Here is a 22,938-nt window from a genome sequence, read left to right on the forward strand (position 1 = left end):
AATCCTTCCTACTCAAGTGATCTATTTTCATTGCTGTTTAAAATTTTTTCTTAAATTAAAGCCCCAAATAATTCACTATTAGTTATAATATAATATATCTTAACACCTCTTAAAATGCATTAAAAAGAATATTCGTCAGCATTTTTAGTTTGATTGTTTTAATTAACTAGGCGATTTTAAATTCATTGAGTGTGACATAATATGTATAATGAATTTATACTATCTTAAAAATGGTTCAGCTTAACGCATACTAAAAACCTATAGATCAGATTTTATTCATTTTTCCTATTTATCAAATTACATTAATTGTATTAGTTACTATCAGTAAATAACTAGATAAATATGTTCAACACTGCATTATGAGTGGTGCACGACAAAAATACCTAAATGTGTAATGTAGAACATATTAAACATTAAATAATTAATAAACAGTTTTACTTAAACTTTATATTTTTTTACTTACAGTTGGAGTACTTACTAAAATTCAAATAAATTACAACAATAGAAAATATAAAGAGTAGGTTTGTGCATTTTACAACCAGTAAATTCATTGCTTTTTTTCAGAATTTAAACTCAAAAACAGTATATTTTACAAATACTGAAAATAAATTTACTTTATTAAAATACAATTTTAACATAAAAATAGTGTATGATATTGTTATAAATATATAGATAATATTCATTAGAACAAGTATTTTAATACTATGAGCTAAATAGTTAATAGTATAAAAATAAAATCAACAAAAACTTTTGTTATTTAATACTTATTGTGTAACAGTCAAACGGTTTAAAAATAGTGATAGTGCAATGTATATAAGTAAATAACATGAATCAATGTCATATATAAACGTTTTTGTTAGTATTTAACATAAATACATTGTACCAAACAAAAAAAGCTTAAAAAAAAATCAATTATCTTAAAACAAAAAGATCATAAAATGTTTAGTTTTTCTAACGAAAAAATAAAATTTAAAATTAATTGTTTTCAGTGGAATTTGTATCTCTACATGTTGTTTTAATGCATAACATACTGCATTTTTTGATCAGAAGCCCAGGATATCATTCTTATCTTAAAATTAATAAATTAATTGCATAAAATAACATAATAAAATGGGTTCTTTAGTACAAAACATTATTTATTTAATGCAATAATAGTAAGATGTATATCACACATTTGGTATGATGTTCTTTTAATAAAATAAAAAATAATAATACACAAAATAATTACTTATTCATTAAATACAAAATTATAAAGTTAATATTAATGGACGGATCGTTTTATTTCTAATGGACGGATTTGTTTTTTATTTAATATAACTTAAGAAGATTATTAAAAATTTTATTGGTCATAGAAGTTACGTTCATGAGGAGGATACATTTGCATTACTAAATTTTTGCTTTCTCTTCTTTGATCATAAGCAATTCTTGCGTCCTAAAACAAGAAAAAATTGTTGGTTTGTTGTTCTTCAATAAATTAATGAATATTCAACATACCCTATACAAATACCATGAGCCATATCCATGCACAAAACCTGATATGATAGCAATATAAAATGACCATGATAGGTGGTTATATATAGGATACATGAGCCAATCACGTCTCCAACAGTTGAATGGAAACAAGATTACTGTAAGAAATATCAATACAGCTGAAAAAATAAAATAAAATTATAAACAAAATCACAGGATTTATGAGATGTAACAAATAGTAAAATATTATCAACAAACTTGAAGTTGTAGCTGCTAAGAAACATGCTGCCGATAGCATGTACTCGTATTTAAGTACAAGACGTTGTGGATATCTTGTTATAACGGCAGCAATTATTGCTAATGTTCCAAGAGATAACAATGTTGCTAATGTCATACAAAGTTCCAAAAACAATAACCATCCTTTTAAGACAAACATCGCAATTCATAAAAAAAAAAAAAAAAATGTATAGGTACAATTATATTAAATTTAAATTATAATTTATTATTAATTATTACTAACCTGGTAATAGCCACTCTCGAATAACGTAATATTCTTCACTAAAAACTGTATTGCAGCCATCAAAGAGCTTTTCAAATTGATAATGAGGGTATCGAAAGTGGTCAAAACAGTATGTCCATAAACCCATGTGCTTAAAATTGATGAACGCCTCATCATATGATTCCAACCAATAAGGGCTAAACATAATGATTTATTATTTTTTAAACAAGTGATCTTTTAACATTAAAAAATTGTACAAGTACCTTATAAATGCAATGATTAAAAGAAATCCTCCAATGTAAATGATAACACCTGCATCACTAATTAGTTCTAGAATAGGAAAACATTAACATTTAGAAATTACCCAATTTTTAGTTAAAAAAATTAATAAAATAATTGTATATTATGTGCATCTTCTATTAAAAATATTTTATCACTAAGTAATGTTTTTATATTATTTTAAGTTTAAAAACATGATGGAATTATTTACTCATAATAATAAACACCCTTTCATCAAAATATCAAATCCACCTAAGATTTAACATTTTTATAAATATAGAAGGAAAAAAGATAGAAAGAAGTTGTAATAAATGTAGTTAAAATAAAGTACTATTTGGAATAAACTAGTTGATTTAACTCTTAAATAATGTTACAATTGGCTATTGCCTATTGGTTACCAAATCAATATGAAATTTAATTTAATTTTAATAACAATTAATTACATAACACATTACAATAATAGTAACAAATAAGTTATAAAATTATAAGTTGTGACAAGAAGTAAGTAAAGTTTAATAGAAAAGAAACTTGTAGTTAAGTATTATTATTCAAGTACAAGGAATTGGAATCCAAATTAGTTTGCACGTATTAATGATTAAGAGATTAATTTTCATCATAATTAATGAGACTTAGGGATGTGTAAAGGATTAGAATGAAGTTTAAAAGTGAAACTAGAAGGTGTGACATAATAATATTACAATTAAAGCAATTTGAACAATCATATATCAATAATATAATATTTAAAAAAAAGCAGTATGGACTATGAATTTTGATCCATTTCTTTCTATTTGAAACGAAATAATCAATCAAAGATAAAAATGAAACTATACCCAAATCAAAATGAGCAATTGCATTAAATAGATCACAAGAAGGTCCTTAAACAGTTAAACCTTAACGCGGTTTGGTGTTAAATCACATTGTATAATAAAATTGAATTCTCGTACAGACTAATAATAAAATGAATAAATACGATTTCTAGGTAAATATAATAATTACTAAGAAGTATTAATAGGACAAAACACTTACTGGATGCTTTTGGATAGTCAATTTTGTCAGAACTCATGGTAATGGCTGGTTTAAAGTGCTTAGATTACTAATAGCGTACAGTATCGAATATTAACAGTAAAAATGTTTAAAAACATAAAAAAAATATAAACTACATAAACATGGGTGTTAAAATTTAAATTGGTTTTAAATAATAAACTATTTTTTATTTTTTATTATTTACCATTTAGGAGCGTTGGTTCACGCCTTAGATAAGAATTTTACTTATAAATCCTAGAGGATAAACAATCTACATACCTCCAATATCACAGATTACCACTGTATACAAAAATTATCATAGTTACCATTATGTTCATTGTGTTAATATTATTATTGTTCTGTGGTTCTATGTATTATGTCTTCTTTGAAAATGATCAGCTGTTTCTGTTATCAAATCACTCGAATTTTATTTAGTATTTTTTTAGTTATCCTTCAAATTTCAATACACGTTCATTTCCGTCTCAGGTTTTTTTTAATAATTTATTATTTCTGATTTATAGCAGACAATAACATAGATCCCTATATAATTAAAGCTGTAAGTATTTCTTTACTCATTTTTGTACAATTAATTAATCAAAATATGTATAGTTTTATAGCGATGGGTGGCCATCACGAATCTGAAATCAAAATACCGGATTACAGAATTTATAAAGTTGATAATGTACCGGACCTTGTGAAAGTGAGGGATATTTTAGCTACCGAAGGACTCAAAGATCCATGGTTAAGGTAAAGTTACTTTTAATTTATTATAGGAAGTTTCCTTTTACATAGGTATATTACATATAATGTGTTAAAAAACACATATCTAGTTATTTTGATTCAAATATAGTACCTACTGGTATAGTTGCGTGCCCAATATTTTTTAGCCAAGTTAAAATGTTCTAATTCTTGGAGTATTCCATCTTTTTTTTTTTATAAAAACTACATACAAATTTTTAAGTTAAATTTAGTATTTAAATATTATAGTTATGAATAAAGTTACTAATAAGTTAATAATTGTTTATCGTTTGTAATTATGTACACACACACACACACAGATATATATTTATTAGGAACAAAAAAGTTTGTAAATAAAGTAATGCATTTCATAACAAGCTTTTATTATTTTAAGAGGATGTCAGCACACTATTTGTTTTCTCTATCTGGCCCACACGCAACATAGACAAAACGCATTTACGTAAAATCATTTTTTTCTATAATTAATAGTCAATTAATAGTAATCTTAGAGTAAAAACACCCATTAAAAAAAAGATAGAGAATAATATTTTTGAGGAAATGACATATCGATTTGTCAAAATGTGGTCTCGAAACAATTTAAAAAATGTTTAAATTTACAACATTATTTTTAAAGTCAAATATAAAATCAAATAACAATAAAATATTAAATCGATATATTTCATTCCCTCAAAAATATTATTATCTATCTTTTTTGTAATGGGTGATTTTACTCCAAGATTACTTAAAAACATAGAAAAAATGATTTTGCATAAATGCGTTTTGTCTATGTTGCGCGTAGAACAGAGAGAGAAAACAAATAGTGCGCTGACATCTTCTTAACTAATTATCTACATTTTTTTCATTTATCTGAGTACAGTAGTGGTTTGCGGACCTTATGGATGTGCAAGTATACCTGTAGGGGGAGGGTCCACATACTTATCTGTAATTAATATTAATACCGATGTACCTAATATTCATAACAGAATTGAAAAATGTACTTATTCATATATTTTTATGAAGGAGTATAATTTTTCCTATCCCTAGAATAGGTTAAATAGGTTAAGAAAAAGTTGAGAAACATTAACTTAATACAATATTTTAAATTGAAAGTATGTTTTGATTAGTATTAAATAATGATTGAACTTTAATTTTTTAATTTTTAATAGTTCTGGGTCAGTTGTAGTTTTGTGTATTAATAAATATTAAATTAATAAGATATTCTGTTAGTACAATACATTGTGAAGATTGAGGAGGGTGGTTGTAAAAACTTGTATCACTACCATACAAAATTACTATGAGTGTGATGTGTAATAATATATAGGTACTTTTCGGTTATCCCAACTACTGTGAGTCTCAATTTCATTATCTCGACTACTTCCTCAAAGTCTTGACCAATATGAATTTGTCATTTATATAATTAATATAATGTTTATTACAATATAACTTTTATCATCATATAATTGCAACAATCTTGAATCTTTTTTTATACAACACTATTTAAAAAAATGAATTGAAAATTATTAAAACTATTACAAAAACTAAAAATAAAGTTCAAAATTAATAACTAACTCGAGAAAGAAAATGTACAGCCATGGCAATTTAAAACACTTATAAATGGATGATTGTGCTTTTGATATCTCATGAATTTAATCAAATAATTGTTTGAGAACTAGAGGCCAGCGTTGTCATTCACTCGCTCAGACATTCTAAATGAAAATTTCCCTCGATTTACTGTGCAACACCACCTAAGATAGATCACAGGCACGGATTAATTTGTGGTCACATACTCACATGTCACATGATTAAAAAACAATGCTCATTATTTTGCTAATAACGGTTGGTAATAATTATTAAATAATAGTTATTTGGTTAGGTAATCATGATTGACTGAAGACTGCAGTCATCAATATATATTATAATATGTAGTCTAGATAACGGAATTAGACCAGTGGTAGTTGCAGCATTGACCGGTAGTCAGGATAACCGAAAAGTACCATATATATTATTATACATTTAATATTTAAATGTATGTTTTCCTAAAAAATTCTGGTTAAGTTCAAACTAGATCAGCACATTTTATATAAATAGGTAATAAAAAGATTATACTACAATATGTATTTTTGAAAATAAAAAAAACATTTTATTATTTAGGATTTGTATATACTAATAATTAGATCAACAGATTTTTATACAATTTTGAAAAGTTCTTAAACATTGAAAAAACCCCTAAAAATATTACATGGTAAACCACTAATAAATTATTTAAATCAATAAGTTTACATAATTATTTTAAATAATACTGTCACTTTAATGCTATTTGGTTGAGCCATTTTTAGTATTATTGTTATTATAATTGATTATGTATTAGTATTGACTATAAATTTATAAATAGTATTATTTATTAGACAACATTACTTCTTGTTTTTTAGTTTCTTGTTACATTATCCATATTCAATTACTTATAATTTGATTGTAATATTTATTTGAATCTATTTTACTTGTTTAGGGAATTTGTTATAAAACACATTAAATAATGTCCTCAGATAATTATTTGTAAGCTTACTCTAAAAACTATTTTTTAATACAGTACTTATGTCATTATGTTTGAACTATAGGAATGAAGTTTGGAGATTTCCTCCAAGTCATGGTAGTCGTTATCAACAATATTTCAAATGTTGGTTCCGTGGTAAACGTGGACTTACTATTGCCTTTGGATTGGCAGGCTCTATTATTGCTGTGGAAAAGATCTATGAACATTTTTATCCACCAGTTCATCATCACAGAAAGCCTTACTTTCCATCATCCAGTGTTTAATTTAAGAAAATAGTACCAAAATCAAAGGACTTCAATGAGACGTGTCCTGAGAAATAATTAAAATTTATACAATTGCAGTGCTATGTTCTTAGTTTTAGTGTAAATTGTTTGTATTACAAAAAAATCATTTATAACAATAAACTATACAAAATATAAAGATAAATTTAATTATCTTGTATAAATCATGTAAGAAGAGTATAAACTTTTTATTGAAACTATATTATTTGATAAATGGTAGTAATATATAAAAAAAAAAATTTAATGCATGTTTTTTATTTGCTATCTTTCTAGATGTTATAACGTAATATGATAAAGGTTTTTTCTTGTTTCTTTTACTAAAATTTATTCATAAAAATTAGATATGTTCCAACAAAATAGTTAATTATTTTGAAGGATAGGTTGATACCTCATTGCTCTTGTTACATCTTTAGTCAATAGTTTTCACTCCTGTTGTTGTATTATTTAAAGATAAATCAATATTATTTCAATATTTTATGTTCATACACATCGTTTTCAAAATTTAGATGATAAAATTAAAATGTAGTTACCCATTTAACAATCAAAACCTGATTGTGGTTTTATTATCAAAAATAGCAAACATAATATTAGAAATTTAGAATGCCTGTGTCTAAATTCACTAAAAAGTTTAATAATAGATGCAATAGTTTTTTGGGGTTAATGAGTGTTAATTGACCACTCAGTGATGAAGATGTATCAAAAACTTTATGTTGCCAACTAGATCCAATTAATTTAACCATCCATTGCCTACCACGTATATACATTTTATCTTTATTTATCTTATAGTATTTGTGACAGATAATTTTTACTTAATAGTACTACTTTGGTGACCGATGTTTATATTGACTACTATTCACCACTGAACATAAATGTACATCATAATCAGATGTGTACAAATATTAGATGTTTGTTTTATACAACATTTGTAACATCTATTCTAACCCATCTACCCGTAAACACACCCACTCACTTAAATACATTGCGTTGCGGTCGCTATAGATAGATATAGGGGTTGTCGCCACTGTGACTACTATTAACATTAAAATTACCTTACAGCTGTATAATGAACCAATAATCAAACTAAAAATTAATAATTGTTGAGTTGATTTTGTGTATGAATAAAATTCCTAAAATCTATTGATTATAACATGCTTACATGATTTCTATATATATATATATATATAGGTATTGCTCATTGGTGATATTCACTAATACTTGAGAAATAAATATCTGTAAGCTTATTAATTTTAAATTAACAATAATTTAATCAATAAAACATGTATAATTACATTGATTATAATATAATATAATAACATTGTAATGTTTCTGGTATAATAACATTTAAAATTAACTTTATATTAAATTGGTGAAGTCGTCATTTCTGCTACATTTATTTGAATATAAGCAGTTCATCAACTACGCTATTTGATCGACCAAGTCCAATTTGTCTTGTTCCCAAGGCTCCCAACAATTTTTGTGATGAAGTTGCAAATTTGGTCCTGTTTTCATGATACTCCTTGGCAAAATGCTAAATTGAATATTCATTAATTAGGTAACAAAGTAAATCAATAATATTTAATAAATTATAATAGACACTAATACATTATTTTTTTCACATTGAACCACTGGTGTTTTGTAAAATATTCGTCATTTTTAATACTATTTTAGCATTGGTAAAATAGTTTATTCATAATTTTTGGGTGGAAAAGAAATGTCGACTAAATCAGCACATCTCATAATACATGATCAGTTCTTTCAATCCAAATCATTGTTCTTCAATTATAAGTTAAAGGACTAATACTAATAGAAATACTTACAACAACAGTAAAAATATTTTTTTTTTAGTGTTTACATGTTGATCAATTAAGAATTTTAAGTTTTAACAAATCCAAAATACAGTTTACAAGTAGGTATCAATTACCTATGAATTGATAAACACAGGCACCAACACAAAAAAAAATTCGGGGGGGAGGGGTTCATGAAAAAATTTACAATGATCAATATTTATCGATGAATGATGATATAATTAAACTTCAAAACTAATCATTTTCGGGAGGGAGATTGAACCTCCCAAACCCCCCTTGTATAAGTACCTGCTAAACATATATTTTAAAACTTATTAATTCAATTTAGATTTAACCGATTTAAAATGTGTTTTATAAAAGAATAAATTTGGATTTTGTTTAAGAATTTGTTTCATGGAGCCTAGGAGTTATGTACCTATGATATGCATAAACAGTTATATACTTATATACCTATGTATTTGTAAATAATAATTAGTAAATTTCCCAAGTTTAATAATTGTTTGTAAATTACAATTTTTATTTAGACTTCTGACTAATGACTATTTGAACAATTAGCCAACTTGCCTAGTTGCCTAGTATATTTTATTATTTATGTTAATTTTGAGAAATTTAAAATTTAGTAGGTGGGTAACTAAAATGCATAATATTTTAATGCATATAAGTAGATGCATTACAAATTATATGTTTACATGGGCGCCCATTGGGAGGGGCAAGACAGGGCACTTGCCCCCCTCTGGATAAAAAATATTAAAAACCTGTAGCTCAATAAATATTACCATAATATTATTATTAAGTATCTTTACATTTGAGAATTTTTTTATTTTGATTCCCCCTAAAATTTTACTTATGGGCGCCTATGCATATTTATGGTAACTAATTTATAGTCAAAACTTAAAATGTTTACCTGTAATTTGTAAGAATTAAACATGGTCTTTTCTCTTTTCTTAATCATATACTCTGTGGGCAATAACCATCTATGTTCATGGCATTCTTCTGCTGATGGTCGTTTTCTAAAATATAAAAAATATATATTAGTAAAAGGTAAAAAATTTAGTTTGAGTACAGGAACTGGTAACTGTTTTCTACGAGAAAATATATTTATCACGTTTTATCTTGTTATTTATTATTTAATAAGTTATACTCACGTCGGTGTTCTTTTAAATAATAACATTAAAAATCTAGTGGCTTCCTGTGATAAGTCCTTGTATAGATATTCAAATCTATATCGAACAAATGTGATGTTCTGCCTGGTCTCCGTATCGTTGGCACCTCGGAACGGTGACATGCCAGAAAGTAATGTGTATGCAATCACTCCGAGAGACCAAATATCGGAGTACGGGTACGCAGGTTCGTCGCACAAAATCTCCGGTGCTGCGGATTTCGAAAGATTAATAAACACGTTTAAACAATTAAATACAATGGTTAGTGTGGTCACTGGTCAGCAATTGGTCAAATTCGGTATTTACCTGTAAACTCCAAGACGCTGTTTGCACCTACAACTGCTCCAAGTTTACTGACTTTCTGCGAGCATCCAAAGTCGATTAGTTTGACGTGTATGGTACGCACGGAAGCCATCACTATGTTGTCCGGTTGCAGATCCAAATGGGCATAACCTCGCCAGTGTAAGTATTGCAATCCGTCTAATACCTAAAAATTACGTAGTTACTAGTATAAGTAGTATACATCGGTCGGATATTGTAAGGACGACTAGGTTATGGTATCTAAAAATACCGGAACAAATCTAAGTAGTTTAGCCATCTAGCTTTTATTTAAAAAGAAATTGGCTGAAACCGTTAGTTTTTAAATTATATCAGATTAATCTATTGTAGTTGTATAAACAATCAGTGACATATTTAGGATTTCTTTAAGGGAGAAGGTAAGTCACCTATGACTAAGATTGTCGTTGTCAAAAATCCCAACATTTTAATACCTATTAATAAAGTAATGGATTGAAAAAAAAACATAATTATAGTCATATAAATATAAGCTTAAAAAAAAGGAGTTAATGGGGGGAGGGGAGATGTATCTCCCTTGTCTCTCCTGTATATATTTTTGGTTTTTTAAGCACTTGCACTACGGGTTTGCTTTAGTTTACCAAGTACTTTAATAGGTACCTAACGAAATAACGTAAAGATGAGACATTGAGATATTTTGGGATACTACCTATCATTATAGTTAGGTATTCACATTAAGCAAAATATTTTACCGTTGAAAAAAAGTGTAAAAAAAAAAAATAGAAAAAATATCGAAATACGGTTTTGAACGCTGTAAATATAATTTATTTTTGGTCAAACAGTTAGTAAGTAAATAATTAAATATTAATTTGATTTTCTTCTTAATTTAACTAGATACTAACCTAACCTGTCCTACCTACTCATTTCTGTATTTTTTACGTATATACCATGTTTGAATATTAGGTACCTATGCGTTAATCTATGTAAATTTAATATATAATTATTGAACAACAATCGTTTTAACTAAAGGTTCTAAAAATTAAAAAAAAAACTACCTAATCGCTATATTTAAGTATAAAATATTATTATTAATTTCTTTATAATTATAATGTTAATTATATAATTCTTCCAGAATATGGGCACTAAAAATGTTTAAAATTTTATTTATTATCATTATACGTACGTAAAAAAAAAAATAAATACAAAAATAAGGAAAATGGTTTTGTATAAAAATTAAAATATAATTTTATGATAATATGTAAGGAAGTTATATTTAAAAATAACACTTGGCCTATTTAATATTCTTGAAAACATCTACCATTTGTGTTTCTCTATTTTAACCTTCTCATATATATAAAATGTAAATTATTACTTGAGTGACGATAGTAGCAACAGTTTGTTCTGAATAATTCTCTTTTGTTGATAAGTAAGTCAGTATATCTGCTCCTTGTAATTTTTCTTGAATGAAAACAGCAACAGGTGCATTTTCTAATCTAATTTTGAGTAAAAATATTATAATTAAAAGGTATATAATAATAATAAACTTGAGTATTGAGTAGTAACAACAACTTATAAATACAAGTGAAATAAGTCACATAAAACCATGTGGGTGTGGGATAAACATGTAGGTGTTAAGATGGTTACCGTTACACACGGAGCGGTTTAGCCGCGCGCGGTCGCGGTTCCTATTCGCATCTGCGTCCGCGACCGCTTCAAAACTTAACTTAATGTTTAGTGTTTATACTAGGTTAGGTTTATGTGTAAAAATAAGTAACTGAATTTTAGGGAATTAAAATCAAAATATTCAAAACACAATGTTTTTTTTAATTATTTAACACCTTCTTATATCTTTTTCAATAGTCGTAATTATAATGTTATGTAGGTACAAAAATAAGTTGATATGTTTAAGTGGAGTTATAAATTTAATACATTGTTTTTTTTACATCGTAAAAAATTTGATTCGATTTAATCGTTGGTTCAAAAATGAAAAAAAAAGGTATTTATTACTAGAGATATTGTAGTATTGTACTTATAGAAAACTTAAAATTATAGTGGTAGTATGGTATTGCTTACTTAAAAGCTTCAACGAGGTATGCTATTCTTTCGTGTTTTAATGATTTAAGAACATTAAACTCGTGTGTAACTCGTGATTCAGTGTCGGGCGTAATCTCCAATAATTTCGCTACTACAATTGAATCATTTGATGTGTTTATGCCTTTAAGTACTACGGAAAATCGGCCTCTTTCATAAGAAACAACAAATAATTAATATTTAATTATAAATTTAGTAAACATGGGTTGAATATTTATCTTACCTTGCAATTTCAGAAATAAAACGATATTTTTCAATGGGAGGCTGTTCAGCCCAATCTATTGGTTTATATTCAAGTGAATAATCTAAATTATTGCGAGGCTCATCACCAATTATTTCTCGTCCACTTTCAGTTATTATCTGTAGATTTAACATCGCCGATGGAACTTCCAATTTTTGCGCATCTATTTTAAATCATTAAGATTATTTGATTTGAAATCTATATTTAATTATATTTTAAATTATGTAAAAATATTACCGGGGAAATGTGTTCGAACTATTGGAGAAGATGGTCCAGTTGGACCCCAACCAATATGGTTCATTGCTGCCAATCTGAATTCATAATTTGTGTAAGGTCGAAGGTTTTGCATTAACCAAAATTCGTGATCAATATTTTTAGCCACCAATTCCCATTCACTTTCTACAACAAAGCATTATATTATGGTTGAATTATTTAAATAGTTTAGTTCATAAATCATAACTATTATACATGTATTATGAATACATTTTATTTTTTAATGTTTGTGAATAGTTACTTGATATTTCTTTACTTAGTTATGTACATAAAAATAATGTACCTATACATTTTACACCTATAACTTCTAAGGTAATAAGTTTATATTGTAGTTAATTTACTAATAAATTCTACATGATTAAATATATGTACAGTACCTATTTTAAGTTTATTTGACTAGACTATAAATTACTATAATTTACCACAGTATTTCTTTAAAATAATTTGTTCATTTTTTTTTTATACATAAATAAATTGCATTTAGTTATGGTATATTCAAAATAAATACTAACTATGGTTTCGGTACTACCACAGCTAAACTCATAAGATCAGTTGGCACATATACACATGCATTTAGTTTAACTTTATGACTTACCATTTTCTCGTACTTCTAATTGATAACACAATATTGGAGCATTTCCATCATGTTTTGGATGATCCCATCGTAATAAAATTTCAGTATCAGAATATTCTTTCACTATTGGAGCTTCCATAGGTCCAGGTTCATGTGCTAAAACAAGCCTTTTAAAGATTTCGATATAAATATAGATATTAGTCAAAAATATATTAAAAAAATAACTAAATTTACCGAGCTCTTGCTGTTGTTTGTCCAAATTTATTTCTCGCCACAACCTTATAAATTCCTAGATCTAACTCTGTAGCTGGATCTAATCTGAGGATAGATCTTCCATCATTGTCTTCTAACATTTTTATTCTATGACTTTCAGTTAAAACTATGTCATTTCTAAAACATATTATTATTTATTAGTGAAATAAATTGAATTTACCTATGGTATGTTCAAAAATGAATACTTACTTAAACCATTGAACTAATGGTTTTGGTACACCCACAGCTAAACACATAAGATCAGCTGGCTTATCAGGTTCAACAGGTAATTTTTGTGGCTTTTCTCTAAAGAATGGGGGTTGACCATCAATTCTTGATTCTAAAATTGCTTCTGCTTCTACATGAGCAGTTGGTCTGGAACCTATTTCTTGTTTAAGTCTTCTCAACGTGTATATGTCAGCTCCATATTTGCTGATCCTGGCTTTTTGTTCATCTTCAATTTCTTCATCCATGATATCTGTAAATTTTCTTCTTTCCCGTATAACTGGAGCCTGAAATGATAAAATTTAGATATGATTTGAAAACTTAATTCAAGATTTACATTTAAAATGTATTATAATTATTTTATAACTTAAATTACCTCCCAGTCTAAATGTGAGTCGCTTCCTCCTCTATGTGTTAAACTTTTACCGGCAACTTTCATATATTCCCTTAAACGCACTGGGAAATTTGTGTCTCTTAGTTGTAATAAATATGTATCAGGACCATATTGATAGTGACTCTCAGATTTAATTATTCCAATTTCTGTATCTATTGGCTCTTTGGATGGAAGTTTATCTTTCCATGACGGCAAATGTTTCTTTTGTGGCTTTGGTTCTGGTTCTGGAGTAGGACTAGGAGTGCAAGTTATACCAGGTGGATAAATCATTTTTGATGGATGAGTGTACGCAGAAGATAATGGGCGGCACCTATACCAATTTCTACAAGACGAGTTACTATACCAATCTCTGAAAATATAAATATATTTTATAAAGTGGTAAAAAATAAAATTTTAAATTAAAAAAAAAATCATACTTCAAGTTATTGTAATAATTTCGAAGAGGATCTGTGTTTATTTGACTAGTTCCTGCTGGTATATCTTCACCAAATTGTAACCATGGATGTTGTAGAGCACTTATAACATCCAAACGATCATTAGGATTGAATACTAATAGTTTTGAGATAAAGTCTCTAGCTAAATCGCTTATTTTTGTACTAAGTGTATAGGAACCACTTTTAACTCTATTCAAGGTATCAGCGTCATTAACACAACGGAATAATGACACCCCAGTTAAAAGTAAATGAGTTATAACTCCGACTGACCACATATCGGATGAAAGGTCAACACCTTCTCCTTTAGCTATTTCCGGAGAAATAAACTCTGGCATACCATAATCAACTGGTTCCAATTTTCTTCTGTTGATTTTTCTGCTGAGCCCGAAATCACATAGCTTTAATGTATCGCCTCCTGGGTGAGATATCAGTAAATCTCCAGGCTAAAGTTTAATAATATAATAAATAATTATAAATAGTTTAATGTGCTTATAATTTGTGTGTTAAGTACTCACTGTGAGTCCCAAATGAGCAATTTCAAAATCGTGCATGTGCTTCAAAGCTTTCAGTAGTTGAATTATGTATGAAGCTATATCATACTCCGTAAAGAAAGAATGTTTGGTTAGAATATCCAAAAGTTCACCACCTCCAGCACTTTGTTTTAAATTAAGGAAATTATCAATGTTTTATAATTTTCTTGTATAAAATATCATAGTACTAATGAGGATATAAAGGCTTATATTTGAATATATTGTACTATTAAATATTTAATTTAAATAGGATGGAATAATTAGTGAAATGGCTATTCTGTGTATTTGTATTATCTAGTACCATAAATAAATTAAATAAATCTCTAGAGAGCCCAACTCAATAATAAGTGTAACTGCAATGGACTAAACTGTAATAATGGCAAACAATTCATTATACCTAGTTGAAATATAAAACTAATAAATCTTTAAGATGCATAATGTCTATTACCGATGAGGGTACCTCTTTTCTAATTTAATTAATCTTACGTTTAACTACTTTGTAAATTGTGTATCTTCTTTTAGAATTTATTATTATTTGTATTGCTACTTATGTTTTCTATTCTCTACTACATCTCAAATGTATTACTGAATTGTATTCAAAAGGCGCCACCCGTTTATTATAAACAAATAATTAAATAATATCACGATGTCCGTAGCTATTGGGATTACAATAGTTAAAGATGAGAATAATGTCGCATTTATAATAATAATAAAAAATTTAATGTACAATTAGTTGTAGTTTAGAGTGTTATTATAAACAAAATAAGCTATTTTTTAAAGTAATAATTATTTTTGTTTTATTATATTTACATTTCTGAAAAAATGAATGATTTTATTAAATCATTTTCTCAACAAAAATTAAAGTAAATTATATTTTATTTTTTCGACGAGTGCATGATCTCGCGAGTGTTATTAAATTGTAAAATTTCAATTTCACATTAATGTATTAGATATATCTTCTGAAAAAAATTATTCCCGTTCCCTAAAAATTTATTACATATTGCATTATAAATGTACCATATTTCTTAAATATAAATTGAAAAATAAATAAAATATCAGGAGTATAAATACATATAAATTATATGAAAGGATACAGTTCTGTGATCAGAGTGTATGTTCTAGAAGTCTGTAATGCATCATGAATACGAATAATTCGTCTATTGCTCAAATCAGTCATTATTTTCAGTTCATTATCCATTAGTTTCGTCAAATGATCTCCTTTTGCATGCATAACCTTAGCAGCGTAATTTCTTCCTGTTGACCTTTCTACAGCGTGGTAAACAACACCTTGCGTACCGCGTCCCAACTCGTCACCAATATCATATAGTTCCGAAAAATCTTTTTTTTTCCATTTTATATCAGTTTTACCGTTATATGAATAATCAGATTCTCGGTCCTCAACATGTATAGCTACTGAAGTAGATATTGATCCAGCTAAATTACGAGCACTTATACTATACAATCCCTCGTCTTTCATGATAACATCTTCGATACGTAATATACAAACGTCTGGTTCTACTTGTTCAATCTATCAGTTTAAAACAAAATAAGATAATAATAAAAACTTTCATAGATTTTGTGAATTGTTCAGTTACTTGAACTCTAGCTGAATCGACCAATGGTTTCCAATCTTTAAACCATTTTATTTCTGGATACGGAACACCTATCACTCTAGCTTCTAATTTACAGTTTTTGCGTAATATTACATACATTTCTTCGGGCCTTTTTAAGAACTTCGGATATTCAGCAATTTGCAATCTAACTCTTTGTCTAGCTGTTCCATGTTCATTTGTAGCAACAGCTTCATATGTTCCTATATCTCGATCCAACATCCTTAAATTGTACACACAGGTATTTAATGGCATTTTTACTTAAAATGAAATGAAATGAAATGTCTTACTTATTGATAAACAATGTAACTTGGCCATTTCTTGTATAGCTCGAGTCATAACGACCACCCATTTCTATTAACTGGTTATCAAAATAGTATTGCATTTTTGGTTTCGGATACCCATAAACGAACCAATATAAATTTACATTATGACCTTTAACACCATATTGCGTATCGTGTTCCTGATGTAAAAATCTGTAAACATTTTTAAATTAATAATAATGTAAGCTAAAGAGCAACGTACCTATGAATTTACTTTGGCGCTTGGGCATAGTTATCGTGAGGAGGTCTTTCAATATCAAAATCTTTTGGGAAATAAGGAGATGATTCTGGCTTAAAGTCAGTTCCTATTGGCAGATAAGGAGTGAATTTTGGCGGGTCTGGTTCTAATTTTTCTCTAAAAAATAAACAAAATAATGATTATATAAGATTAAATAAATATTTTAAAAATGTTGGTGAATTTTTATCGCACCTGTATGTTAAGACAAATGGTGAGGGATCACTAATTCCATAGTTATTCTCAACTCTTACTCGAAATTTATAATCTCTAAATGGAATTAAATTATGTATATCGCAAGCGCAACCTCGAATACCAGCTCTCACTGTAGTCCATTCGCCTTTTGGCTGTTCTTCCATTTCTACTAAATATGTTACTGGAGTCCTTGGTGTGATAGGTAATGAAGGTTTCCACGAAAGAGTAAGCCTTTTATCAGACATACGGGTTATTGTAGGAGGATCAGGTAATGGAAGTGGTGCTCCAGTTGCACGATATCGATCAAAGTCTTTGTAAAGTTCACCGACGGGACGTTTTGAACGTGAATCCAAACCATCTACAACATAATTAAATTAACTTCTTAAATTTTTGTTTTTATATTTAATTTGTTACTTACTATCAAATATAATGCTTGCTTCACAATATGCTTCTCCATGTGGGTTAAAGATTCGTAATTTGTATCGACCAGAATCAATAATTGAGTCCGCGTGTAATATTTTTAATCGTAACAAACCAGAACCTTCTTTTTCCATTCTAATCCTTTCAGTTTCATATAATCTATTAGTGTCTAAGAACCACTCATATTCAGGTTCTGGCCATCCAGTAGCACATGCGGTAAATTTGGCTGTCATTCCATCAAACACTTCACAATCACCTATTTTCTTCATGAAGGACGGTGGTTCTTGTTTTCTAGATTCATCAACACTAAATAAAAAATTATTTTAATTTTATATATTAATTCTTATATACACATTTATAGTACATTCGTGGAGCAATTGAAAGCTGCGCTTCGCATGTAGCTGTTCCGTCTCTGTTGGTTGCAATACAGCTGTATAACCCCGCATCATCACCATTGACATCACTTATAGTTAGACTACAAACTTCCCCATCACGTTTTAATTTGTACTTATCCCCATTTGTCAATTGATGTCCATTCTTATGCCATATAATATTTGGAGATGGAACTCCGGTGACACGAGCATGGAATTTTGCATCTCTCGAAAGCAACTAAATCATTAATTAATAGAACGATAAAATATATGTATAATATTGAACATTTATTTTTTCATACTTGTTGATTATGTGAAAAGCGCTGCGTAAAAACAGGAGCTTGATAAAGTTTACGAATGCCAACTTGACATTCTGATTTGGAAGATCCTAGATTATTTGTTAGAGTACAAGTATACTGTCCGGCATCTCCCGTATTGGTATCAAGTATTTCAAGTCCAACTTTATAACCATCACAAGTAAAATGAACTTTATTGCATGGCTGCAATATTTTTCCATCTTTTTCCCACTTGACATCTGGTATAGGATTACCAAGGAACGGAGCTAATAACGTTAATGCATTGCTTTCTTCTACTGTGGTATCTTTAAGTCCGTGAAGGAATTCTGGTTTAGATTCCAACGAATCGGTGTTTATTTTTGCTATAATTAAATTTTAGTAAAAAATAAATAAAATATAAAGTATTACTTTTTAAGTGTAAAAATGTTTTAATTTAATATGGTTTGTAATTTAAATAAATAAATTTACAACTTAAAAATTAAAAAAGGTATATTAATTTGATGTTCATAATACCGTTGAAATAAAGAGAGAAAATTGACTTACAAGTTACTGAAAGTTTGGCTTCTGATATAGTATTTCCATTATCATTTGAAGCAATTATTGCAAGCTTGCCTGCATGTTCTGGACCAGCTTTTTCAATTAACAAGTAATGTAGACCATCAGGTTCATGTGCCATCTTGATTTTTTCCCCGTCGACGACTAATGGCTTATCATCGATTGTCCTTGTATAAGGTAATTTTATGTATTGAATATGCATATTAATTAAATAATAAATTGTTTAGTTACCATGCAATTTTTGGAAGCGGAAAACCAGATAATCTAAAAGGCAATTTTGCAGGAAATCCTTCCACTACTTTAGAATCTCTTAACGGCATAATAAAAGCTGGTGCTGTAGCTGCCGGGTTTATTTTAACTTTTATTTGACCATTAGCTTTACCCAGTTCATTTGATACAACAATTTCGTAATCACCAGCGTCTCCAAGCGTTGATTTTTCAATTACTAGAGCAATATTTCCATTGGGACCCATAACAAAATCAATCTGAGGACAAGGATGCAATACATGTCCATCTTTATACCATTTTACAATAGCATCTGGATATGCTACGTATTGAGCTTCTATTTTTAAAACTTCATTCTCATTGACGTCCACTTGATTCGGATGTTTAATTAAAATCGGTTTTTTCGGTAATTCTAAAAAAATATGTTTGAATGTTAACATATGTTTACAATCATTTTAAAATAAAAAGCATAGACTGTAAAATATAATATTATTATATACTAATAAATAAAAAAAGTAAAATGTTCAATGTTAGATTCCAATAAAGTGATTAACGTATTCATTTCACAATGATATGTGTTTTTTTCTGGCTATCATTTTCTTTTAAAACCATATAAATACTTATGATTTTCAACTTTGTTGGTGGATTATGGTAAAAAATTGGATGTAGATCGTAATTTTAAGTACTTTTCCAGTATCTTTTTAAATAATTTAGAAGAATAACAGAAAATAATGAAAAATTTTAATGCAAAATTAATTATCGTCAAAAGGGATTTTTTTTTTTTGTAACTTAATACTAATTACCATTGATAATTTTAGTTGAAATTTTCATTAAATTTTTATATTAGTATTTCTTACAGATGGTATTTTTTTTATTATTTATAAACATTTTACATTTTATTTTTTTATTTTTATTTTTAATAAAAAATTTACATAAAAACCTCCATAAGTTATAATCTAGAATGAACTATATTAATTGAGTTTAGTTCCACAAATAGATTTTTTTTTTAATATTTTAAATTTTATTTAAACTCGTTGAAACAATAAAAGTTTTAAATTATTTTGGAACTTACAAAAGTTTTTATTTTTATAATTTTATTCAAGGTTACTCATAAAATGGTACTTATTGGAATAAAAAACTTTAAATAATATATGAACACAACTTTTATAGACAAAATAAATTTTATAGATAATATGTCCACTTACGAAATTATTAATTAGCTAGAAGTAATATACAAAAAACAACAATTTTAGTTATTTTGTTGTAATTCAAAAACATTCGTATGGATTATTTGTTTTTTTTTTTTTTTTTAATGTACAATGACATTTTTAAAACATTTAGATCAATTTATATTTTCACACCGTGCTATGATGGCGCCTTCATAGACTCAATAGCTTATAACATTATAACATTAATGTATGATACAAATATATATAGTATTGTAATAATTATAATTAATTATATTGTAAATATAATGTTTTCGGAAAAATTTATTTGACCTAGATACAGTTTTAGTATCGGTAAACGAATTATTTTAATAGCAATAATAATTTTAATTTAATATAAAATATGTTATTTTCATGATCTTACCATTTACTACTAATGCAGTATTAGTAGCACTTGTACCAAAATTATTAGTTGCTATAATTTTATATGCACCACAATCTCCTTGTTCAACTTTATCAATTTTCATCACAACAGTTCCATTTGGATTTGCTTCTAGGGTAATATGTTGTTGTTCGTCATCTTTGTTATCTTCTTCTGTATTTTTTATCTCTTCGCCATCTTTATACCATGCAACATGGGGACGAGGGCTTCCAATAAGTTGTGTTTGAATTTCAATTGGCGATCCTTCAACGCCTTCTGTTATCCGTTCAAGAGGTTTTACAAACGAAGGCATTATTTCCGCCATAGTTAAATTGGATGATGTTTCAGCTTCACCCATCATATTTACAGCTTTAACTGAGAACTATAATATAATTTAAACATTAATCAATAGTTGATTTAACAAATAAAATATATCTTACGTTTGCAACATCTAAACCACTGAAATGATCTATAGTAAGGGTACTTTTAATTTGGCCTTCTTCATTTGTATGTATGCTGATTCTTAAGTCAGGTATTATAACTTCCCCATTTTTAAACCTATTTAAAAACGTTATTATTTCCAATAAAATATTTATTATAAGGAATATTACCAAGTGATTTTAGGTTTTGGAATTCCATTAACTCGTACAGAAAGCTGCACTTCTTCATATTCTTGTATTGTTAAATCTTCCATCAATTTAACAAATGAAGGTTCCTCAGCTAAAAATCAATTTTTATTTAATTATATAATTTTCTTATAAAATTAATTTATGTAGGTTTACTTACTATGAAGTTTAAGGTTAGCTATGGCAGTCGTTTCACCCACTTTATTCCAAGCTTTCACTACATATTCACCTTCCTCTTCTGGATTTACATCTCCAATAACTATTTTGAATTTTGTTATATCTTTTTCTAATTCTTCACTTGTAAGGTTAACAAATTCTCGTTCTGCTAAATCTTTTCCATTTACTGTCCATACTATTTTCGGTTTTGGTACTGCATGAATAATTGCTTCAAATACCGCTTCCATTGAAGGTATTACAGTGACATCATGGAATCCTTCTATTTCTGGTTTCATTACTATATCTAAATGAGCGCTACATTCAGCTGAATCAAATTTATTAGTCGCTTTCACTCGGTAAAGACCGGTATCACTAAGTTCAGAAGTTGGAATTGTCATTGTGAATGTACATTCTTTGAGTCCATTAGCTATTTCAGATGAAACAACAGTAAAGTCAGCATTAACATTTTTACCATCACAAGTCCATTCCACTTCAGGAATGGGATCAGCTATAAGCGTTATTGACCATTCAACTTTTTGGCCTTTTATAACTTCTATATCAGATAATGGTTTTCTTATTTTGGGACCACGAAGCAACTCTACATCTTGCACGTTAAGTTTTGCTGATTTCATGTCTTCTCCAACTTCATTAGTTAGTTTACAGCAATATGAACCAGAATCTGCTACTCTTAAATCTTGAATAGTTAATTTAAATGTTTCATCTTCATTAGAATCATTAATTTGGATATTTCTAGTATTTGATAATTCATTGCCGTCTTTGAACCTTAAACATTAAAATACATAAAATAATAATAAATATTATTAAAATTTAAGTAAATAAATTTTTACCATTGAACTTTAGGCTTAGGAGCACCACGAGCTTTGACATTAAATACTTTTGTAAGTGATTCATAAGTTTCATCATCATCCATACCAGATATAATTTTTGGAGGCACTAAATATTTTAAACAAAATAAATTATAAATTTTTAAAAATTTTTTTTTAACCAAACTTACCAAATTACTAAGAAAATTATACAATACTTTTAAACATATTATACACAATCACAAAAACCAAAAATTATATTTACGATTAGTTATAAATTTACTATGTATTAAATAGAAATCAACATCAAAATTGGTTAAAATAATGCAGTGTTAGGCGTACAGTAACTAACACAATATATAGCTTAAATAACCTGACGAAAGTGAACGTGACGATTGCTT

The 22,938-nt window shown here is 27.6% G+C and overlaps 3 protein-coding genes across 9 annotated transcripts in view; 1 reads left to right on the plus strand and 2 right to left on the minus strand.

The window, feature by feature from the left end:
* Positions 1 to 785: 785 nt before the first annotated feature.
* Positions 786 to 3,518, minus strand: LOC114121505 (uncharacterized). Its single transcript, XM_027983887.2, has 6 exons — positions 3,275 to 3,518; positions 2,233 to 2,299; positions 1,991 to 2,166; positions 1,729 to 1,890; positions 1,495 to 1,649; positions 786 to 1,432 (listed from the first exon to the last, which is right to left on the minus strand). Exons 1-6 carry the CDS (start codon positions 3,309 to 3,311, stop codon positions 1,340 to 1,342), a joined length of 690 nt encoding a protein of 229 aa, XP_027839688.1. The 5' UTR covers positions 3,312 to 3,518; the 3' UTR covers positions 786 to 1,339.
* Positions 3,519 to 3,662: 144 nt separating this feature from the next.
* On the plus strand, positions 3,663 to 7,085 carry LOC114121506 (NADH dehydrogenase [ubiquinone] 1 beta subcomplex subunit 3). Its single transcript, XM_027983888.2, has 3 exons — positions 3,663 to 3,827; positions 3,881 to 4,018; positions 6,625 to 7,085. Exons 2-3 carry the CDS (start codon positions 3,891 to 3,893, stop codon positions 6,821 to 6,823), a joined length of 327 nt encoding a protein of 108 aa, XP_027839689.1. The 5' UTR covers positions 3,663 to 3,827; positions 3,881 to 3,890; the 3' UTR covers positions 6,824 to 7,085.
* Positions 7,086 to 8,079: 994 nt separating this feature from the next.
* The window catches only part of LOC114121522 (obscurin), a 57,825-nt gene continuing 42,966 nt past the window's right edge, over positions 8,080 to 22,938 (minus strand). For all 7 annotated transcript variants that reach the window (XM_027983913.2, XM_050204023.1, XM_027983910.2 and 4 more), the window contains 29 exons: positions 22,562 to 22,667; positions 21,718 to 22,496; positions 21,543 to 21,651; positions 21,372 to 21,489; positions 20,935 to 21,313; positions 19,351 to 19,756; positions 19,108 to 19,286; positions 18,571 to 18,926; positions 18,262 to 18,506; positions 17,896 to 18,203; positions 17,478 to 17,835; positions 17,262 to 17,402; positions 17,015 to 17,200; positions 16,710 to 16,947; positions 16,209 to 16,642; positions 15,100 to 15,238; positions 14,567 to 15,027; positions 14,133 to 14,499; positions 13,742 to 14,043; positions 13,514 to 13,669; positions 13,301 to 13,446; positions 12,670 to 12,831; positions 12,415 to 12,595; positions 12,174 to 12,341; positions 11,473 to 11,593; positions 10,113 to 10,293; positions 9,792 to 10,017; positions 9,551 to 9,656; positions 8,080 to 8,369 (listed from right to left, as the gene is read on the minus strand). In XM_027983913.2, the coding sequence (XP_027839714.2) occupies positions 8,232 to 8,369; positions 9,551 to 9,656; positions 9,792 to 10,017; positions 10,113 to 10,293; positions 11,473 to 11,593; positions 12,174 to 12,341; positions 12,415 to 12,595; positions 12,670 to 12,831; positions 13,301 to 13,446; positions 13,514 to 13,669; positions 13,742 to 14,043; positions 14,133 to 14,499; positions 14,567 to 15,027; positions 15,100 to 15,238; positions 16,209 to 16,642; positions 16,710 to 16,947; positions 17,015 to 17,200; positions 17,262 to 17,402; positions 17,478 to 17,835; positions 17,896 to 18,203; positions 18,262 to 18,506; positions 18,571 to 18,926; positions 19,108 to 19,286; positions 19,351 to 19,756; positions 20,935 to 21,313; positions 21,372 to 21,489; positions 21,543 to 21,651; positions 21,718 to 22,496; positions 22,562 to 22,667 (7,196 nt within the window). In that variant the 3' untranslated portion in view covers positions 8,080 to 8,231. The remainder of the gene's footprint in view (positions 8,370 to 9,550; positions 9,657 to 9,791; positions 10,018 to 10,112; positions 10,294 to 11,472; positions 11,594 to 12,173; positions 12,342 to 12,414; positions 12,596 to 12,669; positions 12,832 to 13,300; positions 13,447 to 13,513; positions 13,670 to 13,741; positions 14,044 to 14,132; positions 14,500 to 14,566; positions 15,028 to 15,099; positions 15,239 to 16,208; positions 16,643 to 16,709; positions 16,948 to 17,014; positions 17,201 to 17,261; positions 17,403 to 17,477; positions 17,836 to 17,895; positions 18,204 to 18,261; positions 18,507 to 18,570; positions 18,927 to 19,107; positions 19,287 to 19,350; positions 19,757 to 20,934; positions 21,314 to 21,371; positions 21,490 to 21,542; positions 21,652 to 21,717; positions 22,497 to 22,561; positions 22,668 to 22,938) is intronic.

The sequence above is a fragment of the Aphis gossypii genome, chromosome 3 (genome assembly GCF_020184175.1).
Source record: "Aphis gossypii isolate Hap1 chromosome 3, ASM2018417v2, whole genome shotgun sequence".
In the NCBI taxonomy this organism is placed as follows: domain Eukaryota; kingdom Metazoa; phylum Arthropoda; class Insecta; order Hemiptera; family Aphididae; genus Aphis; species Aphis gossypii.

Excerpts from the sequence above, each read along its gene's own strand:
- LOC114121505 (XM_027983887.2), bottom strand. The coding sequence starts at position 3,311 with ATGAGTTCTGACAAAATTGACTATCCAAAAGCATCCA. Across the intron at positions 1,891-1,990 it reads TCGAGAGTGGCTATTACCAG|GATGGTTATTGTTTTTGGAA; the intron begins GTTAGTAATAAT and ends TTGTCTTAAAAG. Across the intron at positions 1,433-1,494 it reads GCTCATGGTATTTGTATAGG|GACGCAAGAATTGCTTATGA; the intron begins GTATGTTGAATA and ends TTCTTGTTTTAG.
- LOC114121506 (XM_027983888.2), top strand. The coding sequence starts at position 3,891 with ATGGGTGGCCATCACGAATCTGAAATCAAAATACCGGATTACAGAATT. Across the intron at positions 4,019-6,624 it reads CTCAAAGATCCATGGTTAAG|GAATGAAGTTTGGAGATTTC; the intron begins GTAAAGTTACTT and ends TTTGAACTATAG.